The 18,655-nt window shown below is 46.1% G+C and overlaps 1 protein-coding gene across 1 annotated transcript; it reads left to right on the top strand.

The window, feature by feature from the left end:
- Positions 1 to 4,659: 4,659 nt before the first annotated feature.
- On the top strand, positions 4,660 to 18,062 carry NRIP2 (nuclear receptor interacting protein 2). Its single transcript, XM_005427410.2, has 6 exons — positions 4,660 to 5,001; positions 9,618 to 9,794; positions 14,201 to 14,283; positions 14,701 to 14,828; positions 16,683 to 16,735; positions 17,554 to 18,062. Exons 1-6 carry the CDS (start codon positions 4,771 to 4,773, stop codon positions 17,644 to 17,646), a joined length of 765 nt encoding a protein of 254 aa, XP_005427467.1. The 5' UTR covers positions 4,660 to 4,770; the 3' UTR covers positions 17,647 to 18,062.
- The last annotated feature ends 593 nt before the right edge of the window (positions 18,063 to 18,655 follow it).

Here is an 18,655-nt window from a genome sequence, read left to right as displayed (position 1 = left end):
ATTTCTGTGCTATTGACCTTAAATGAATAACTATCCTTCATCTCTGGCTCTTGCACACTTTTATGGGTAAGCAAATTCCTACCAGGAATTATTCTCTACTTTAAGCCTCATACTGACCACAGAGAAGTTCCAGCATGAGTAAGACAGTTGTCATTGCTATGTGGAGATGCACACTGGTGGAGATTCTTTCCCCTCCTGAAAGCAAAGGCAAAGTCTTTCCATGTGATTTGTGTAGCTGTGTAACGGAAGGGGAAATTTTGTATTGCCTGCTGCACAATCAGCTGTCAGTTCTGTGGCAATAATAATTCCAACCAAACAGAAAAGGCCCTTTTTAAACACAAATAGCCCAAACAAGAAAATCAATACAGAGAGGACACAAATAATTATATTTACAATGATATTATATTCATAATTATATTTATAATGATCAAGAAATAGTTATACAGCAGAAGAATTTCATATTAGACAACACTATTCCAAGTTTGCCACAGGGCAACTATAAATCTATCCCATAGGGCAGATAACTACAGAGACTTGACCCTAAATTACCTAACTAAGCAAACTACTCTACTTTCTTACTGACCTTGCTGGCAGGACACACTTTGCTGTCCAGCAGCTGAGCTAAACATTATGTACATCTGAGATGACATCTCAAGGAAACTTGCCAGACATACTCACAGATATAAATACTGCAATCTTTTATTATTTCAAGAATACAAAGGTATTTTGTTATACAAATAGACAAACTGGAGGGAATTCAAAGCAGAGGAGCCTTTTCTTTTTCAAAGAATCTTTTTCAGAGGTGGAAGGGAGAGAGAAACATGCATGGTTTGCCTGAGTAAGGTTTGTCCTCTCATTCCTCCTCTGCACCATCTGTGCATCCACAGACTGCACAGGCTGTGAGAATGCAGGAGAATGAGCAGAAAGTTGCCTCATTGTTACCCTGCAGTATCCACCACAAGGAATCTCCTGGCTTTGACACAGTTGCTATACCCAGGGTCACTTTCACACCCACTTGAAGCTTACACTACTACTGAGATGGTGCCCTGGAAACTGGCGTACTGTAAAAACAACCTCTGTGCTGGTTACATTATGTGGGAGCTACTGCTGAGCTCTGTAAGCACCCAGATTGTCACAACAGAAATATGAAGTTCTCAATCTACAATCCACCCTCCCACCTGCACTGTGTCAAATCTCAGGGGGACAAAATAATAATTTCCAAACTGTTGAAAGAGATACGTTCAAAGCTGAAAAGAAATCTCTAAGAAAGAGAAGCAACCATTAGAAGTTGTAAAAGCAGCAGGAGCATATTTTAAAGAGGAGTTATTAGGCTAGGTAAAGCTTCCCAGAAGTGAGATATAAGGAAAATCTGGGGCAGAAGAACATCAGCCCATGAAATTTAAAGCCAAACCAGTGAAAGCCCTCAACTGAGCAGCTTCTGAAACAGCTGGGATACTCTCTAATGCTCCTGGCAGAGGAAAGTAAAACCTTTGTCTCACATTCTTTAATCTGCCAGTTGCTTCCTTCAACTCCCCTTTACTACTCCAGGTACTATTAATGAATTTCTTCCAACAGATGAGTAGCTGACTGGAATATATTGATCCTCTCTTGCTTCTTGGCTGGGCAGACTGGCTTCTGGGAAATGCTGCTCTTCAGTGCCTTTCCTTAGAAGTATGGGCACTACTTCTGATTTCCTCAGGGCTTCTCAGGCATGGAGGTGATCAGGTCCAGGGACCAACACCCATGAACGCAGATAAAGTGCTTAGAACCTGGAACCTTTACCCCAGAGCTCCCACTGCCCTGTAACTGCCTGAGCTGGAAGGCCAAGCTGGCAGCTGGAGCAGGGAGAAGGGCTTTTATATTCTGTGGAGGCAGAGTGTTTCTTCTATTGTCTAAATAGCACTTACACACCCTGTAAAGATTTCTGTATGAAGGGTGCAGAATATCAAGCTATAATGGGTTATGATTATTTGATGTGACTGCATCAGAAAATATTTCATTGGTGTGTATGGGATTGTGTATGAATATTTGCATCAAAATCAGTTTTATTTTTCTAATACAGGTTACTGGTGAGTCATACATTATTTTTCAGGGCCTGCAAAAGATGACTGGGAAACGTATAACTGCTGCAAATTCCCCTTAAATTTACTGCACTGTGGTCTGATTCCTCATTATAAAACCTATAGAAGTGTCCATTCTGAAAAAAAAAATTAAAAAACACAAAGCCAGAAATCACCTAACCTACTTAGTAAATGGGCTCTGTTTAAGAAGAACAGGATGGAAAAAGTAATAGCTGAATAGAAAACAAACAGTGACCCAGAACCTATCATGCCTCTGATGGGAGAATGTAGTACCTTAGCTGATTTCACCCCCATAAAAATGCTGGGATTTTTTGCCACATCTAGGAACTAACACATCACAGCATATAAAGAGTTAAGTGACCTATATGTAGAAGCAGAAGTGATGAAGGAAGAGAGAAAGCTTTAAACAAGACTTGAAGATTCCTCCCCTTTGAGGCACAAAGAGAGAAATACTTGATGAGTTAGAGACCAGGACTAACTGGTGAGACCCAAAAGAAGAACTGCTCAAGCAATGGCTCCAGCCCAGCTGCAAGGCAAACCAATTTTAATCAGGCTTCACCAAAATGCTGTGCAAAATAAACTAATAAAGGATGGCTAGCTGCAAGGAGGTGCTGGGACTGGGAACTAGGAGAGCTCCCTCCTCTTCATTCCCACATACACATCCAGGGTGGGAGGTGATCTCACCAGAAATTGTGTAACTCCACCCAGAGACTTCAAGGCAGGGACTGTAGGTGATGTGCTCCTAAGATGCAGCACTTTACAGTCTTAGGATCCATTCTGAGGCTTTAAGAAAATTGGCAGTGTCGTTGCTACCATCAGTGGTCTTGTTGTGGCTGAGGTATTCACAGTCAGCGGGAGGGGAAGCACCTCCTGGCCCTGTGTGAGAGTAGAGATGCATGATTCTGTACTGGTCTACATGGATGGTTAAAGGGCCTGATGGCAAGACTCAGAGAATGCTCAGGGGGGCCACAGGAGGTCAAAAGTGTGTGTAAATCAGGAATCAGAGCAACCCACGGGCAAGAAAACAAGACTGTGGGAACACAGGTTCCCTGGAAATGTCCATTACTTAAATTCTCTTCTTAATTTGACTCACAGATAGATAAGGACAGCTCAAAACACCTCTGAGCTGTTGTTGAGACTCTGCCTGCATTATGGTATTGAAGTTTGGCCCTGGAGTATAAAGCAGTTAGAATGTATTTCCACTCCTACTCCTGAAAAATCTAGTGCTGTGATTTGGTGGAAACCATAATACCTTGTATTGGATTTGCTTCTTAATATTTAATACTCACTTTTTTATACACAGTCTAGAACACAGAAATAATTGGTACCGGTAATACTGGAACGTTACATACTACTAAGATAGAAAACAAACAAAAGGAGCAACAGAAAGTGTCTTTTTGCTGTAAGCTTTGTAGTCAGTTGCTGCTATTCCTTCTGTGATGTGCATGAAAGCTGTTTCACCCCTTGCTGGCTTTCCTGGAAATGTAATGCTGTCCTTAGCTTCACAGCTGAGTAAAGTTTTGGTTCCTCCCCTACACCTGATATCAGACCTGGTCCTTAGCAGGGCAGCACATTAACCAGAGAAAAGGGATCAAAATGAGACAGCATCAGTTCAAGTTAAAATTCATAGTTTCAAGCAGGACAATATGGAGACAGTAAGTTGAAAGAGGGAGCTCTACCATGTCCTGTCTCCCCTGAAAGAAGGGTTGTCTGCTGTGGTCCAGACATCCCACACTGCAGCAGTGTCAGGGCTCTTTTGGTATAAACAGGGAGCCAAGTCTGCTGGTATCAACAAGCCAGTGATTGTAGGCTCCTGCAACATCAGAGGGAATTGCTCTCGATAGAGTGGGGTGGAAATGGGGACAGAGTCGGGCACAATACAGACCCTGCCTTGGCTGGAAGCAGAAAGCAGACCTTCAGCATTTCATTCAAGCTACACAGAACAGTCCTTCAGCGCAGCCGATTGCAAAGGCACGACACTCTCTGCAGAAGTGAGACTGGGCATGCCTGCCAGGAGCCTTGAGGAGGATACTCTCCCATTTACCAAGGCACTGCATCATCTTCCAGGCTGACCCGAGCTGCTGCCAGGATTTACAGACACACGGAGGAGCATCAAATCCCCCTGGCAGAGGCAGTGGAGCGTGCAGGCTGCCGCCGGCTGCTGTAGCGTGTCCCCAGGAGCCGGGGACAGGCGGGCACACACACGGACACGGACACGCGCGGTGCGTGCGCGCAGCCCGCCGAGGTAAGTCCAGCCCCCAGCATCCAGCGGGGCCATCCTTCTGCTGCTGGATTTTTCCAGCCCGAGCATCCTGCCGGCTCTGCCGTGATTTATGGAAAGCGGTTTCTGACGCGGGGCTTTTTCTATTACGACACGGACCCACGGACTGGAGGAGGCAAAGCTGCAGTCAGGGCAGAAGTGAGGGAGGGGAAGAGGCGGGAGCACAGGGACACGGAGGAGTGGAGAGGACAGAGGGAGAAACAGGCACCGAGAGACTTCACAGATGGGTGAGTTATAACTAAGAGAGCAGGAGGAAAGGCAGAGAAAGGAAGAGAAGGAGAGACGTGAGGAAGAGAAAGGGAAAGGAGATCAGGGACTGAGTCAGCTTCCAGAGGGCAAACACCAGGAGACGAGTTCAAGGAACACCCCAGCACACCAAGAAGGACCTGTTCTGTCTGAACCTTCACCATGAGCTCAAGGAAGAGCTGCCCCCTGCCACTGGGGCAAGGAGACCAGGAAGAGAAGCAGAGCGAGGGTGCTCCCGACCTGGAGCGACAGGAGTGTGAGATGGAGCTGAGGAACAAAGCCATTCTGCAACAGAAGAGGCGCCTCAAACAGGCCACCCAGTTTGTGCACAAGGACTCTGCTGATCTGCTGCCCCTGGATGGCTTGACAAGGCTTGGCACCTCCAAGGATCTGGTGAGTCCAGTGGGATGCCGTTTGGGAGGGGGTTCTCCTGATAGCCTTCATTCCAGTTGGGAGCTGCTGTCAGGCTTTGTGAAAGGATCATAGGTTCAGCAAAAATGAAACTTCCCTTCAGGATCATCTAGAAGCAGGTCAGGGTGAGGGGAAAGAATTAATCACTCATTTGCTTGCATCCATCTTCTTGTGCCTCCCCATAGGAACCAAACACCTCAAGCAGGCATAGACTGGAAGGACTCTCCAGAATCCAAATTTCCATTCACCCAATACCTCTGTATGTTCATGTGACACATTTCCATGTGGGACATCTCTGAAAGACCCCATGTATCCCTGCATGATCCAGCTCAAAAGCAGAATGCTTCCTGGACTCAGAAGGGAGGGAAGTACAATTAATGAAATTCTGAGAGACTTATGTTTGACCTTGTCACCTTTTTGCATTTTTCTCTTTTCCTCCACTCTCTGGATTTATGGAGGGGCAAGCAAAGGGCAGGACTGCAAACCAGGCAGGCAGGCAGATGCAGCACCTGACACTCTGGATGACTCCTTTGGGGAGGAGGCACCGGAGCAAGGCCTGTGGGCATCTCCTTGTGGTGACGTGGATCAGGGAGCATCAGGGAGGGAGGTCTGTTCCAGCAGCCTTGGCAGTCTGTGGTCTGGAAGGGTTTCCCCGAGGCTGGAAGCAGATTCCCACAGGATCTATTACTGGCTCAACTGCACACATACTCTCCTTGCTCTGGCAGTTTTGCTCTACTTCACTGTAGAGTTAAACTGCTCAAGGATGTGGAGGTCTAAACCATTTTCCCAAAAGAGGGCTCACGTCTGGTTGTGATGGGGGCACAATCACTTGTTCCATCTGTGGCAGTGGGTGTCATAAATGATCTTGTCCCTGCCTGCAGTCTGTGCTCCCCTCTGTATCCTCAGACAATGGCAGCAGCACCACAGATGCTCTTGTGTGTGTGCCTCCAGTCATTTCCCAGCTCCCGGGGCACGCAGTGGCACAGGGCCACACACATGTGGGACCTGGCACTGACGGGAGCTGATCCTCCCTGCTGAAACCTCGGGGTGCAGCGGCTTGCAGACGAGGGGTCAGTGCCACATTCCCGTGCTGGCACATCCTGCTGCTCCCACCACCCTCCCTGCAGCTCCCTCAGCTCCCTCAGCAGCTGCTGAGAGTACCTGGCATGGCAGGGACCTGCTGGCTCCTCCAAGTGCCCCTGAGCTGTCGCTCCTGCTCTGCAGCCGCACTCATGGCTGTCAGCAGGGACGGTGTGGACTGTCCCTCTGGCCCTGCACGCAGTCACAGCTGGAGGGCGAGAGCCATGTCACATCAGTGCTGTCCTAGCGAGGAGCAGGGACTCTCCTCCCCGTGGGGAAGGAGCTCTGGCCACGCTGGAGCCCAGAGAGCCAGTGCTGGCCCTTGGGGCCTGCAGTGCTGCAGCTCCAACGTCCCCTCTGGAGCGCAGCCCAGCGTGCCCCTGGGCCATCCCTGGGCAGGGTATGGGGATGAGCCACTTCTGAGACTTCTGGTGCGGGTTTGCTGACCCCAGCCACAAAGACAGGTATCTGTCAGCTTTACTTTGGGACTGACTCCTGTCACACCATGCCTCAAAGTGACAACTAGCACCCTGAAGCCCTAAGGGGTTCCTTGAGCAAGGCAATTCTTGTCTAAATCACTTGCCACAAGGAGCTCTCCTGCTGGAAATAACCATTCCAGGCAGGAGAACTCGCTGTATGCTGACAATTCAGTTCAGTCACTGCAACCCACTGCAACTTCATGTTTGGTCCATACCAGAAGAGCTGAAACATTTTTACCATGGACCTAAGGAGCAGTGAATAAAGCATGATGTGTTTTTCTGACACGGACATTTTGCTCCGGTGTTAGAGGGCACAAAACAAAGTGTGGCCACTGTGCCAAGTTCACACACACCGTGCCATACCTGGGGTCAATGTGGTACCTCCTCTTCTGCTTTAACTTGGAGCAAAAGAAGAACCAGATCTTAGATTTCTAAGTGGGATTCAGAGGTTCCTGCAACTCAGTGGGACACCGTGATATTGCTGTGATGTTTTGGGCATTGCAAATCAGAGTCCCAAATATGCTTTTGGCTTATTTTTCTAGACATTTCTCCAGCACTATGAAAACCCCATCTCTTTTTCCTAAATTGATCTGGCTCCCTCCTGGAGGACAGGAATACAAAAAAGGAATATACTGAAAATGAAGCAGCAGTAGGATGTGCTGGAGAGTTTGATTTGGATAGAGTAAAACACTCCTGACTCCTACAGCACTGACACTGGGAGGAAAGTTTAATTAATTCCCCAAAACAAGTCTCCATTGACAGTGCCAGAGACTCCAGCTGTGGCAGCTCCATGTCCTAAAACTAGAGCAAGGCCTCATGTAATTTAAAATAAAATACCTACTTTCTTTTACAGTCACAAGCTGTTACTTTTTGCCACTCTTTTCTGTGTATTCTGCGTGTGCACTCAGCTTATGCAATGCATCCAGAAGTGCCTGCATTTTGATGGGCCCACCATGCCTCCAATAATGAGTAATTACATATTTCCGTGGAGATCTCATGTTTCCACCTTTGCAACAAAAAGCATGAGCAGTTTTGGGGTTTTTTAAGATGAAAAAAAAAAAAAAGAAAAAAAAAAGTAGCTACATGAGCTAAAATATTCTGGAAGTATCAAGAAGGCCTGAAGATCTGGCTTCTCACCTCTCAAAAATCAAGATCCCCAGCTCACACAATGTCACTAATCATAGCAAGGCCTGGAGGTTTCACACTGGAGAACCTGAACCTTCCCTAAGTTGCACTGGGAATCTTTGATCCCTCTAAGTGCCCTGAGAGGGCATCCTTTCCAGCTCCTGGCCACAACACTCACAACATCCTCCCTTACCATCCTAAATCTAATTGTTTCTGACCAGTCCAAGAGCTACAATGCTCTCTCCATTTCTCCACTTCACTGGTGAGAGAGAAGATAGGCAGGGCTCTGGGAGTCTGCTCTTGAATCAGATGCCTCCAAAATCCCAAAGCTCAGCTAATCCCCACCAGCACTTGGCCTCTTCCCAGCCTGAGTGACAAGAAGGGGGCAGAGGTGGCAGCTGCAAAGAGCTTGCTCATTCTGTGGGAAAGGTTGCAGGAAGGGGGAAAGGTCCTTTGCATGCCAGATTGTGAGAGGCAGGAGGGAGGATGGGAATTTGGGGACCTGCTGTTTGTTCCCTGCCCTTTTCCCATGGCCCAGATGTTAGCTGGCAGCCAAACTGGCACTGTGCTCAGAGTATTTAGGGAGCTAAGCACAAGGGCCAGCTGTGCTGTGGGCTGGCACAGTAGGCTGGGAAAAGACCAGGAACAGAGGGATATTTTTGCCCCATTTTTTCAACTGCTGCAGTGTTTCTCATGCAGCAAGTAAATGATCTGACTCTCACCCCTTGTGTGGCAGGGAGGCAGAGGCAAGAGGAGCTTGGCATCTTGCAAAGGGCAATGCTGAGTGTGACCAAAGAGCCAGTGGCAGCCATCCTGCATCGACCACTGGGCAAATCTGACAAATCAGGGTGCTTCAAATTGCAGCTTGCACACTTGTCTGGCCTCAGCTCTCTGGCCATGCATGAGGCTAGTCTGAAACACAAGGAACCTGTGGGGTTAATGCAGCCCAGCTCATTGGCAGGTCTGGTCTAGTTCAGGTATTTTGCCTGCTCATTGACAAGATCCTGCATCAAACTGCTGCACCAACTGGGAGATGACTTAATTTTTTCTTCAGAGAGATGAAAACAACAATTTAAGCTGCGGCACATTAACCCCTTTAGATTGTTTGCCTTTCTTCAAACAGGCTGCTGTTACTGGGAATGCCATGGCCAGCCCAGAGCAGTTGCACTCCTGCAGAAGGGCCATGGGGCTGAGTACATGGATAAAGGAAAAAGCTACCTCCAACAGGCACCTGTTCCATTGGTGTTGCCCATTGTTGATTCAGTAGCTGTGCAGGGACTGGATGGATCAATACTGGGCAAAACTAGAGCATCTGATGGTGGGGAGCCAAGACAGACTCCAAGCAACATTAGAAGCTTGTTTTAGTTTCCTCCTCGGGGAGCTTCCTGCTTCACTACAAATAATTGCTGGTACACCTAAAATATCTGCAGTCCTGCCTTCTTGCCCACATGTGCACCACACACATGCTGTGTTCCTCGTGCCCTCCCACATTGGAAGGTGTGAATGTGCCTGGTGGGATGTCAGCACACACCCAGCAGGCAGTGCACTAATTTGAAATTAGGATTGTGCAGTGCACTAATTCAAAATTTCTAATTAGAAATTAGACTCTCCAGTGCATGTTTAGCTGAAGGAACAGACATGTGTGGGGAGAGCATGCATCAGGCATATTCTTCTCCTTCAATAATTGCATCCCAGAGACCTGCCTGTCACAGACATCCCAACACTTTAACACCAAATTATCAGCTACCAAAAAAAAATCTTGAGATTTAAAGAAAGTTTTTTTGGATAAGCATGTCTTTCATCAGGACGTCTATTTGGGTTAAGGATTTCCAACCTGCATCCCTGGGCTAGCAAATATCCTTGTCCTTAGCTCCATACTTAGCTGGGATTTCTCTTTCTTTGTGATGGAGACAGCAGCCTCATAGTGTGGTCCAGCGGCGCCTCTTGGAAGGCAACCTGAACAAGCTGCGGGGCGAGGCCAGGGCTCTGTCTGCACGGGTTCAATCTCCGCTGGCAAAGGACCAGGATGAAAAGATGGAAAAGGGAGAGGACAGGAGAAAAGAGACTTCACCCCTGCTAATACAGTGCCAGGTAAGGCAACAACACTGAGCATTTGCCATTCACTGTGAAATCAGCAGCACTGAGTTCCAGCTGCCCTCCTCCCAAGAGCCATGCTGAGTTATAAATTGCAAAGCCAGCTGCAGCCAAAAAGAAGAGATTTCATGCATGGCCTCTCCTAGAATCTGGATGCGGGTTTTCCAAAAGCCAGAGGAAAGCCTTTCTGCTACATGCCTTCTTCTAGCTGCCCATATTTGAACATAAATTACCATAATCACATCTCCTTCCTTTGAAGGCCAGCTTTCCCATAATATGAGGTATTTCAGAACTGCATGTAGAAGCAAGGAATGTCTCCTTATCTCTTGAAGACAGGTGCCTCTAGTTGATTTACATTTAACTAATTCCAGTCTAGTCTGATTCTCTCAGGTGTCAAAGGAGCTCCTCAGAAAGTGGCTAACTGCGCTCCAAATTAGCACAGTTGCATCTCTTGATGGAAGCAGTATTTTTAGCTTCCTTTTCTTCTTATATCCTCCTATACCACAGAGCACGCTACTCCCTGGCCCCTGCAGTTAGAGAAAGCACATCCAAAAACTGTGGCCCATGGAAGAGGGCTGGATGGTTAGAGCTGCACAGTAACATGCAGATATGAGACTCACCAAGATACAGACCTGTTGTACAAAACCCATTTTAAAGCTGGTTTTAGTTCAGTTACCTGTCCTAAAGAACGTCTCCCATATCTGAGTGTAAAGGCTACACTTCCAAGAAAAACATATATACCTTTGAAAATTCATTTAGCACAATAAATTATAACAGGAACACAGCCTGGTAGCAAGTTTCTGAAAGGCTTAGATCAGATATCTCAGTATCAAGCAAAGCCACTGTCTGGTTTGTTTTGCAGCCTTCACTGCTGCAATCAGGCATTGCTTACCCTGCATTTTAGACTTTAATATAGCTGGGTTAACATAACCACACCTGGGGACAGACAAGTAGGATGAATGGCTCTCAGGATAATTTCTTCAATTACTTGGAGCCTGGTTTTGAGCAAATAAAGGTGTTTCTTTTTCTTTAATAGCCTCTCCTTATTGTTCTGCAGGAGGAAATTTAGTGATAAAGGGTGGGGTTTTTGTCAGGCATGCACACTGAACCAGGACAGGCATGTACAGGTGTTGTATCCCAGGAGCAGTAGCTAAGTCAGTGTTACAGTCCACCGGGCATTCCCTTTTGTGTTTCTAATGCACTGAACCCCAGCTGTCACCCACATTTTATTTTCCCTCACAGAGGAAAGTTAATGAGCATCACAAGCAAGGAAATAGACCTAACATTGCATGTAATGCTCCCTGAATTCTGCATAGGCATTTCTCTCTTTTTCTGCCCTTCTTAGGAGCCAGTCACTGTTTGTCACACTTGATCTTACAGTGAAGGAAAGGAAGCTCTCCTCCCCTTCTTTTTGTCTTGCTGCTTTTGATGTTTACATTTGTGAACTTCAAAAAGCCTCTGCTGTCAGTAACAGAGCTGTGGCAGGAAATAGGATTCAGGCTGCCAGTTCATTTGAACCAGAGAGGTGAGCTGGTACCTTTTGGAGATCTGCTTGATTATAGTGCAGTTTTTATTAGAAATGGAGCACAGCCCCAGAGAAGTCTTTTTTTTCTCCTGACTCCTGAGAAAAGATAATCTATCATTTACACACGGAAAGTATGCTGAAAATCTCAAAGTGGTAACAAATGCATCACCTGACTTGTAACTGAATTTGACTAGAGAATAAACCCGAATATGTGTAGACTTCAGTGGTACATGGAGATTCAGGCAGTAAGTGTTTTCACTCTAACAGGCTTTAGTTGCCCTATGTCTAAGGCCTTCTAAGTCCTAGAGATCACAGACAGACCTAGTCTGTAATAGTTGTACTGCAGTCACTCACCTTCCTATTTGCTTAGGTGGGTTGCCCAGATGGTACTTCAGCAGAATTGCCCCTTTTTGTGACAGTTTTTGAAAAATACTTTGGAAAACTAGTCATGACTGGCCTCTGCAACATAAAATCAAGCTGTTATTTTTTATGGTGGGGCTTGTCTCTTATTGACTTGGAAATAGATGCTGAAAGACTTCACTGTTGTAGAAGGCCAGTTTTCCTCTATGCCAAAGCAACCTGGGATTGATCAGCCTTTTGTTTGCTAAAGCAGCTTCTTGACTTTAGAACTGACATAATTCCAGGAAACACAGCTCATTATAGTGATCCTTACTGATTCCCCTTCTCCTCTTTCTTGGAAATTCCCATAACTGACATTTAGATAAAAAATAAATGTGACTGGTAATAACTGACTGAAAATTCTGGAGTAGAGATGAGAGTGGATAAAGTGATGAAAAGTCCTTCTAGTCCAAGAAGCCTTGCAGTGCTTATGAGCTGCCTGCATTGTATTTTTGGTACACTGGACCAAGGACTCCTGGTGAGTTCTCTAGGGAAATGGTTAGTGGTGAAGAGCTGTTTACACTCAGTGAACTTAAATGTTGTTTTCTACAGAATCATCACTGTCCTATTATATCCTGTCAAGTCTCTAACTTGCAGATTTCCCAGCCTGCTCTGAAACAAAACTCAGTAATCTGCCTAGTGATACAGCTTAGGCTTATTATAACAGCAGCAGCTCATGCATCTCAAGTCTGCTGCTCCCAAGTGATTCCTCAGCAATTGCTATCCATGCTCCAGGTCTTGTTTCTGAGTAGAGAGGACGTGGAAGCAGATGTTTGGCATGCACCTGCACTCAGTAAATTATCTTGCCTCTCTGCTTCGTCTGTCTTTTCAGGCAGGGCTGATGAGTCAGGGAGGACCAGGCAGCACAGACATTGCAGAGCTCTAAAATCAGAAGGGAGATTTTGCCATAGATTCACAGAATGGTTTGGGATGAAACGGACCCTGTTAGTATTTTCTGTTGGCAGCATTCCAGTATTTCTCACAGGAGTTGTTTTCTTCTTCCTCTTTATAACTACTCAGAGATAGCACATTTTGGAAAATGAAATCTTGGAAATACTGGATGCAGCTCTCGGTGATGATTAATAGTCATACACAGGCTTAGATAAGAAATCAGGAAATTGAGACATTTTCCTTGACCCTGCTGGTGCTGCCCAGAGTCCCTCATAGCCATGCTGGTCTGATTAAGGTGTTCAAGCATTTAAACTTGTTGGGACTGAGCATAAGAGTAGAGAAGAAGTGGCAGGTTTGTTGCTGCTTCTGAGTGGTTCATGTCACAGAGTGCCATAGTGGATGGAAGAGAACGAATCACAGGAAAACCAAAAATTATAGTAGGAATACAATGAGCCCCCTAAAGGAAAATTTTGTGGGTGGGATTTTTTTGGTGGTTTTTTTGGGCAGTGGTGTAAGACAGAGCCTTGAAGAAGTAGGCCATCAAGAATAGGTATGATCAGGCACCATTGGTAAAGATATATTTTGTAGATGACAGTTACTCCATCTTTTCCTGTTCCTTTACTAAGTCCTGTTCCTCCTTTTTTGTTCCTCAGCCTAATTCTTATTGATGTTCTGGATGACCCTATGTTTTCAGACCCCCTAAAATAAATGTGACCTGCTGTTACTTCATCACCTCAGGCCTGTCATTAAGGACCTCTCTGCAGAGGGGACAGAAAACAGATGGCAACCTTATCTTCTTTTCCCCTTCATGTTCAAAGGGGTAAAGAAATTAAATGAGCAAAGCACTGGGAATTATTCCAGTAAAATCACGCACAGGTTACGTGGGTGCAGGGCAGGGTGCATGCCCCTTTGCCAAATGACACCAGCTGTGACTATTGTAATATCATGTCTTACAAACTTAAAGAGCTATACAGGAGTATGATGTAAGCCCTACACAAAATAGTCATCTCTTGATTAGGTTGTATCTTGGATCCAGGAGTCACATGGATTTGCCAGTTATCTTGGGAACTGCCTTAAATTCAAGCTCATTTCAGGTGCGTTTGTCCTGGGTGCTCCTGCTTCTCCTTCAGACTTCTCCCTCTGGCAGCTTTTCTACTGAAAACAAACGTTTAGCTCTGGGACATTGGTCCCTGCAACACAAAGAAACCCAGAAAAACTAGCACATACTTGTATTCCTTTTGAAACTTTTGCATTACTGCTCTGCTAACAAAGTCTATGTTGGTTTTATGAACAAATTCTCTAACTGTGCATCTCTTGACTGGAACACTGTTAAGTTAAAGTCACACTAAGATAAGTGTCTGGGTAATCAAATACAAATGAAGGAAGACAAATTCAAAAAGAAGTGTTTGAGAGCGATTTGCAGAGCACTGGGGAAACCACCATTGTCTTGGATGAAACTCTTGCCTTCTCACTACTGCCTAAAACACCACAACTTGGCTGTGTTGCTCAGAAAATCCAAGTCACGCTGTCAGAGGAGTGAATATGGCAATTTTGAGCCTACAGTAATTATCTGTTTTGTTTTTTCTAGTGCCAAGATCAGGTATTGAAAGCAATGGTTAACACTGGATGTCTACCAAACCTCATCTCCAAGAGGTGTTTAAACCAGCTGGGGTAAGTCTTTGCACACTATAAAAGGAAGGATGGCTAAAGGAAAAACCGTGGCAAGAGCCCAGGCACTCTGGATTCCCATCCCCAGGGATAATGACTGGCATGGCTGTTAAGGAGAACATGCAGAGGGTGGGCTACAGAGAAAGGCATTAGAGCACTGGCAAAGGTGTGTGCAGACCCCAGGCTCTGAGGCAGAGCTGTGCAATTCTGCCTGCATGTGCTGCAAAGCAAAGCTGCCCAGCTGGTGGCTGGTGCTGAGGTTTTGCTGGTTGAATCTGCCTCCAGGCATACGCTATGAAAGAGATTCCCCCTCTTGTGGGCCTGTTCCCAGTGAGACACAGAAGAACTGCCATCAGTGAGAAGTCCTGGTTTTCCCCCTCTTCCTCTCCTTGAGGCAATAACACGTCTTGTGTCCCACAGGCTGGAAGAAGCGTCTGCCATGGACTGTGGAGACCTCTCTCCTCCCATCCCCAGCGTTGTTGGCCGAGTAGAACATTTGGAATTGCAATTTGGCCAGGAGACAGTGCTGTGTTCAGCACTGGTTGTAGGTGAGAGTGCCGGTCCCTCCTCTCCCTTGTTTCTCCTGTGTCCCTCTTGTCCTGCCAAGGGCATTTAAAGGACCTTTGGAAAAAGCATGACATGGCGGAAGGTTGGTGATTTGGCCACCTCCACTGCAGGCCAGCATCACCATACAAGTGAACACCCTCAATGTAACCAAAGGCAAAGGGCATAGGAAGAGTACAGAGAAGACAGAAGACAGTGGGGAGAAATAAGGTCCTTATTCAGTCTTAACTAAGGATGTAAAGAATTCTCATTTAGATTCTAAAATGGACCTTTCATAAAATTCTGCAGATGGCTTGATTAATCCTCTTGTGCCTTATATTCTCCTGTGGAATGGGCACTTGTATCTCTGGCTGTCTGGAAGTCATCACAGAAAGTAACAGAGGGTACAGCTTATTTCCTAGAGTGCTTCTCTGTGTGCTCCTCTGCCTCTGCTGCAGGAGCACCCTGAAAGAACCTGGAAGCCCCAGAGTGCTCAGTCTCCTTCAGTGTCCTGCAGCAGGACCCTGTGAAGGAAGGAGCCATAGGAGACAAGGTCAGGCCAGGGGGCACTGAGACAGGCCCAGAAACAGCAGAAAGGCTGCATGTTTGCATTTACATCAAGCTGTGCATATGCTGAAAACAACATGATTGTCTTCTTCCCCCCGGTCTTTCTCCCTATTAGTCTTCCAGCTTTACCTTCTTGCTTTAATATGTTTCCCCATCTTCAGTGAATCCTGTTCATCTTCCAAGTCTTCCCTTGCTCCCTCTTTTCATGTACATTCTTCCCACATTCCTAAGTTATCTAGAAAGACCTTCCTCCTCTTACACACTCCAGCTTGCTCTTCTTTCCTGGTTTCCACTCTGCTTGTTCTTGCCCTTCATGGGGAATCTGTACTAGCACCATAACAGGTGAATTTACCCCATAGCTACTACCTACTACCCATTTTGTTGGAACATGGAAATGGCTGCCTGGAAGGAGCAGAATTGCCACACCTGTGTCTTACATCTCTCTGTGCTCTCACTTATGTGGTTAGAAATAAATTATAAATTACAGCCACTGGTTACAGGGCAAGCAGGCCTCCAGGAGACGTGAAGTGCTAATGAAATTACAAGTGGCTGCTGATTACTGCAGACTCCAGGACGTGGGAATTCCCCTTAGCTACCACTTTAACCCCTGGCATCTTCTATGTTTGCTGACACTGAAGACTTGCAGCAGTTACAAGTAGGACAGACAAGTTATATGGAAAAAAAAACCTTAATAAAATTATTTAATAAGATTGGTTAGAATGCAGCCATTAGGTGCAGGCTTTGGTCAGAAAACTGAACCAAGAGCCTGCTTGCATGGGACCCTTATCCCCTCTCCTCTCCATTTTCCCATGCTTGTTCTCCCCTGATTCACCATGCTGCTTGCCTTCTGCCTTTTGTCCTTCCCTTACACAGCCTACAGTAAGTTTCATGGGATCTCACAAGCCTCTTCTGGTATCTCATATTAAGTTTCAAACAATAACACACACCCCCTCAAATTTATCTCACAGTAGTCATGATAATCATAGTTTCCTTCTCATATCAGCTGCAAAGTTCATTTTGACCATCTTCAGGACTGTGCCTAAATACCTCCTTTAAAGGCTCATCAGTGAGTGACAGAAGAGAGAGATTTATTATTGTCACTGCTACCACCTGCTTGTTAATGTTGGTGCATTTAACTCATCCTTTTCCTTGTTAATCTGCTTTATATTGATTCATAAAAATTCATGAATCAGACGTTCTTGTATTTCATATCCTTTTACAGGAGAGACACTTTCCTTAATGAGGCAGTATTACATAACCTAAAGCCTGATCAGCCTCTTCTCTCTTCTCAGATGATGAAATGCTGGAGTTTTGCATTGGCCTCCAGACTCTGTTGTCTCTTAAGGTAAGGAACAACTCCTTGCTTATTGCAAGGCTCCTCTCAGGAAGCTCTCCAAGATCTGGTTGTTTTAAGCATCAAAATTACTTAATGTCCAGGTCTCTCAGGGCAATGCTTGTCACACAGCTGCCTGACTGGGTGCAGTATGCCCTGAGTCACTGACTCCTTCCCAGCCCTTCTTAAAGGTTTTAAGAAAGAAAACACTCAGTAGGATACTATCACATCTCCCATTTTCTGTATTCCTGACCATACAACGTGCAAGCAGCAAGAGGAAACTGAAGAGGAGACAAGAAAAGACACGAATTAGACCTGTGCTGCCCTTGGAAGGCAGATGAGAACAAGCTGTGTCCTTGCTTTAAGCCAAGTGCAGCTGTGTGATCACATTCAGTGTCTAACACTCACTGGCCATGAGTGGAAGGAGTCCTTTTGTCAGCTTGGCTCAGGGTCAGTGCTCTGCTGAGCCTGGCTCCTGGGTGGCTCAGGATATGGCTGCAGCAAGCTGCCTCCTGCCTGTCACACATTCGTGGCCACACGCCAGGCTTATAAAACAGGGAAAACAATGGGTTGAATGGCTGAGGGATGTGAGGACATCAACTCAGAGAGGGTTATAGGAAGAAGGGAGGAAAATGGCCCTGTGAAGGGTTTGGAGATGAACCCCACTACAGGGAGCTGGAGCAAGGAGGCAGCATGTGGGACAGAGAAGGAAAACTGTAAGGTCTCTACAAACCCAGAGAGGTGTTATAGGTTCTCCCCAGTCATAGACATCATGAGATTTGCTATCTGAAATAACTGTCCAGAAAATAACTGTCTCTCTCCTTCTTTAGTGTTGCATCGACTTGGAGGAAGGAGTCCTGAGATTTAAAGCACTGAGTGAGGAGCTGCCTTTTCTACATGCCTCTGAAGAGCCTGGTCAGTGACTGGCTGCATTCCCCATGTCTGGAGACTTGCTGCCATGAGAGAGATATGAGGGTGAGGCTCCCATGCCCCTAACCTTGCTGAGTTCTAGGCTGAGGCATTCAATGGGGAGTGAGAAAAAGGCAAGTGGGTGCTGGAAGCTGTCACTGGGAGTGCCTCAACTTGAGATATCCCTCCTTTCAGTGGACCCTCTTGCTTGTCCTGATGTGCCGAGTGGGCATTTTGTTCTTGTTCTGCTATTTGGCCCTAGTCACTCCAATTTCTGGTTCTGTAATAAATTTATGCTACCCCTTTAATGACTTTACAACACACTCTGTTCACAAGACAGTCTCTGTGAACAATCTCCAGTTGTTCTGTTGACAGGAGAACAGCGTTTTCTTCAAAGACCTCCAAAGATTACCACAAATGTTTCCCTTCTCATTGCCTCAATGCCAGCGTACACCAGTCCTGTTTTTTGTCAGAAGGGCTCTGTTCCCTTTGTCTGTACTCTGGGAAGCTGGATTTTGCTGCTTTTTGCTGGCTCAGAGCATAACAGAAGTATTTTCTTGGGAAAACTGTGGCAAAAACAGTTTTAGAGTTCTCAGTTCTAAGAAAGCTTCGCAGAAATGTTGAGTGCAGATGCCTAAAGCACTGACAGGGGCTCAGGCTTTGCCACTGCATCTCTGGGCACTAAGCTATATTATATGAATGGCAATGCTTACCATCTCTTGGTGTACACTCTGTAACCAGACTTGCACACCCTGTTCTTTTGGCCAGGCCACTCCTCTCTGCACTCCAGCTGCTAGAGCTGCATCCCTGTTCCCTCTGCTGCTTCATCAGAGATCCTGACACTCAGTTTAAATGCTGTGATGAATTACAGCACCAAGTCTTCTGCTCTGTCAGCTCCTTTCTTCCAACTTGAAATCCAGTGATTAAACATAGACACATCATCAGCCTTGACTCCTGGCACCACACAGCCCATTAACTTTGCTTCTCTTGCACCAAATGAGAATTTGTAGCATCAGCTCCAGT

The sequence above is a fragment of the Geospiza fortis genome, unplaced genomic scaffold, assembly GCF_000277835.1.
Source record: "Geospiza fortis unplaced genomic scaffold, GeoFor_1.0 scaffold286, whole genome shotgun sequence".
NCBI classification, from domain to species: Eukaryota; Metazoa; Chordata; class Aves; order Passeriformes; family Thraupidae; genus Geospiza; species Geospiza fortis.
The sequence above is the reverse complement of the archived record's forward strand: the minus strand, read 5'-3'. Positions and strand labels throughout refer to the sequence as shown.

Bases quoted from the DNA above. Each gene is read 5' to 3' on its own strand.
- NRIP2 (XM_005427410.2), top strand. From the start codon at position 4,771: ATGAGCTCAAGGAAGAGCTGCCCCCTGCCACTGGGGCAAGGAGACCAG. The intron at 14,829-16,682 runs GTGAGAGTGCCG...CTCTCTTCTCAG, and splicing joins GTGTTCAGCACTGGTTGTAG to ATGATGAAATGCTGGAGTTT. The intron at 16,736-17,553 runs GTAAGGAACAAC...CTCCTTCTTTAG, and splicing joins AGACTCTGTTGTCTCTTAAG to TGTTGCATCGACTTGGAGGA.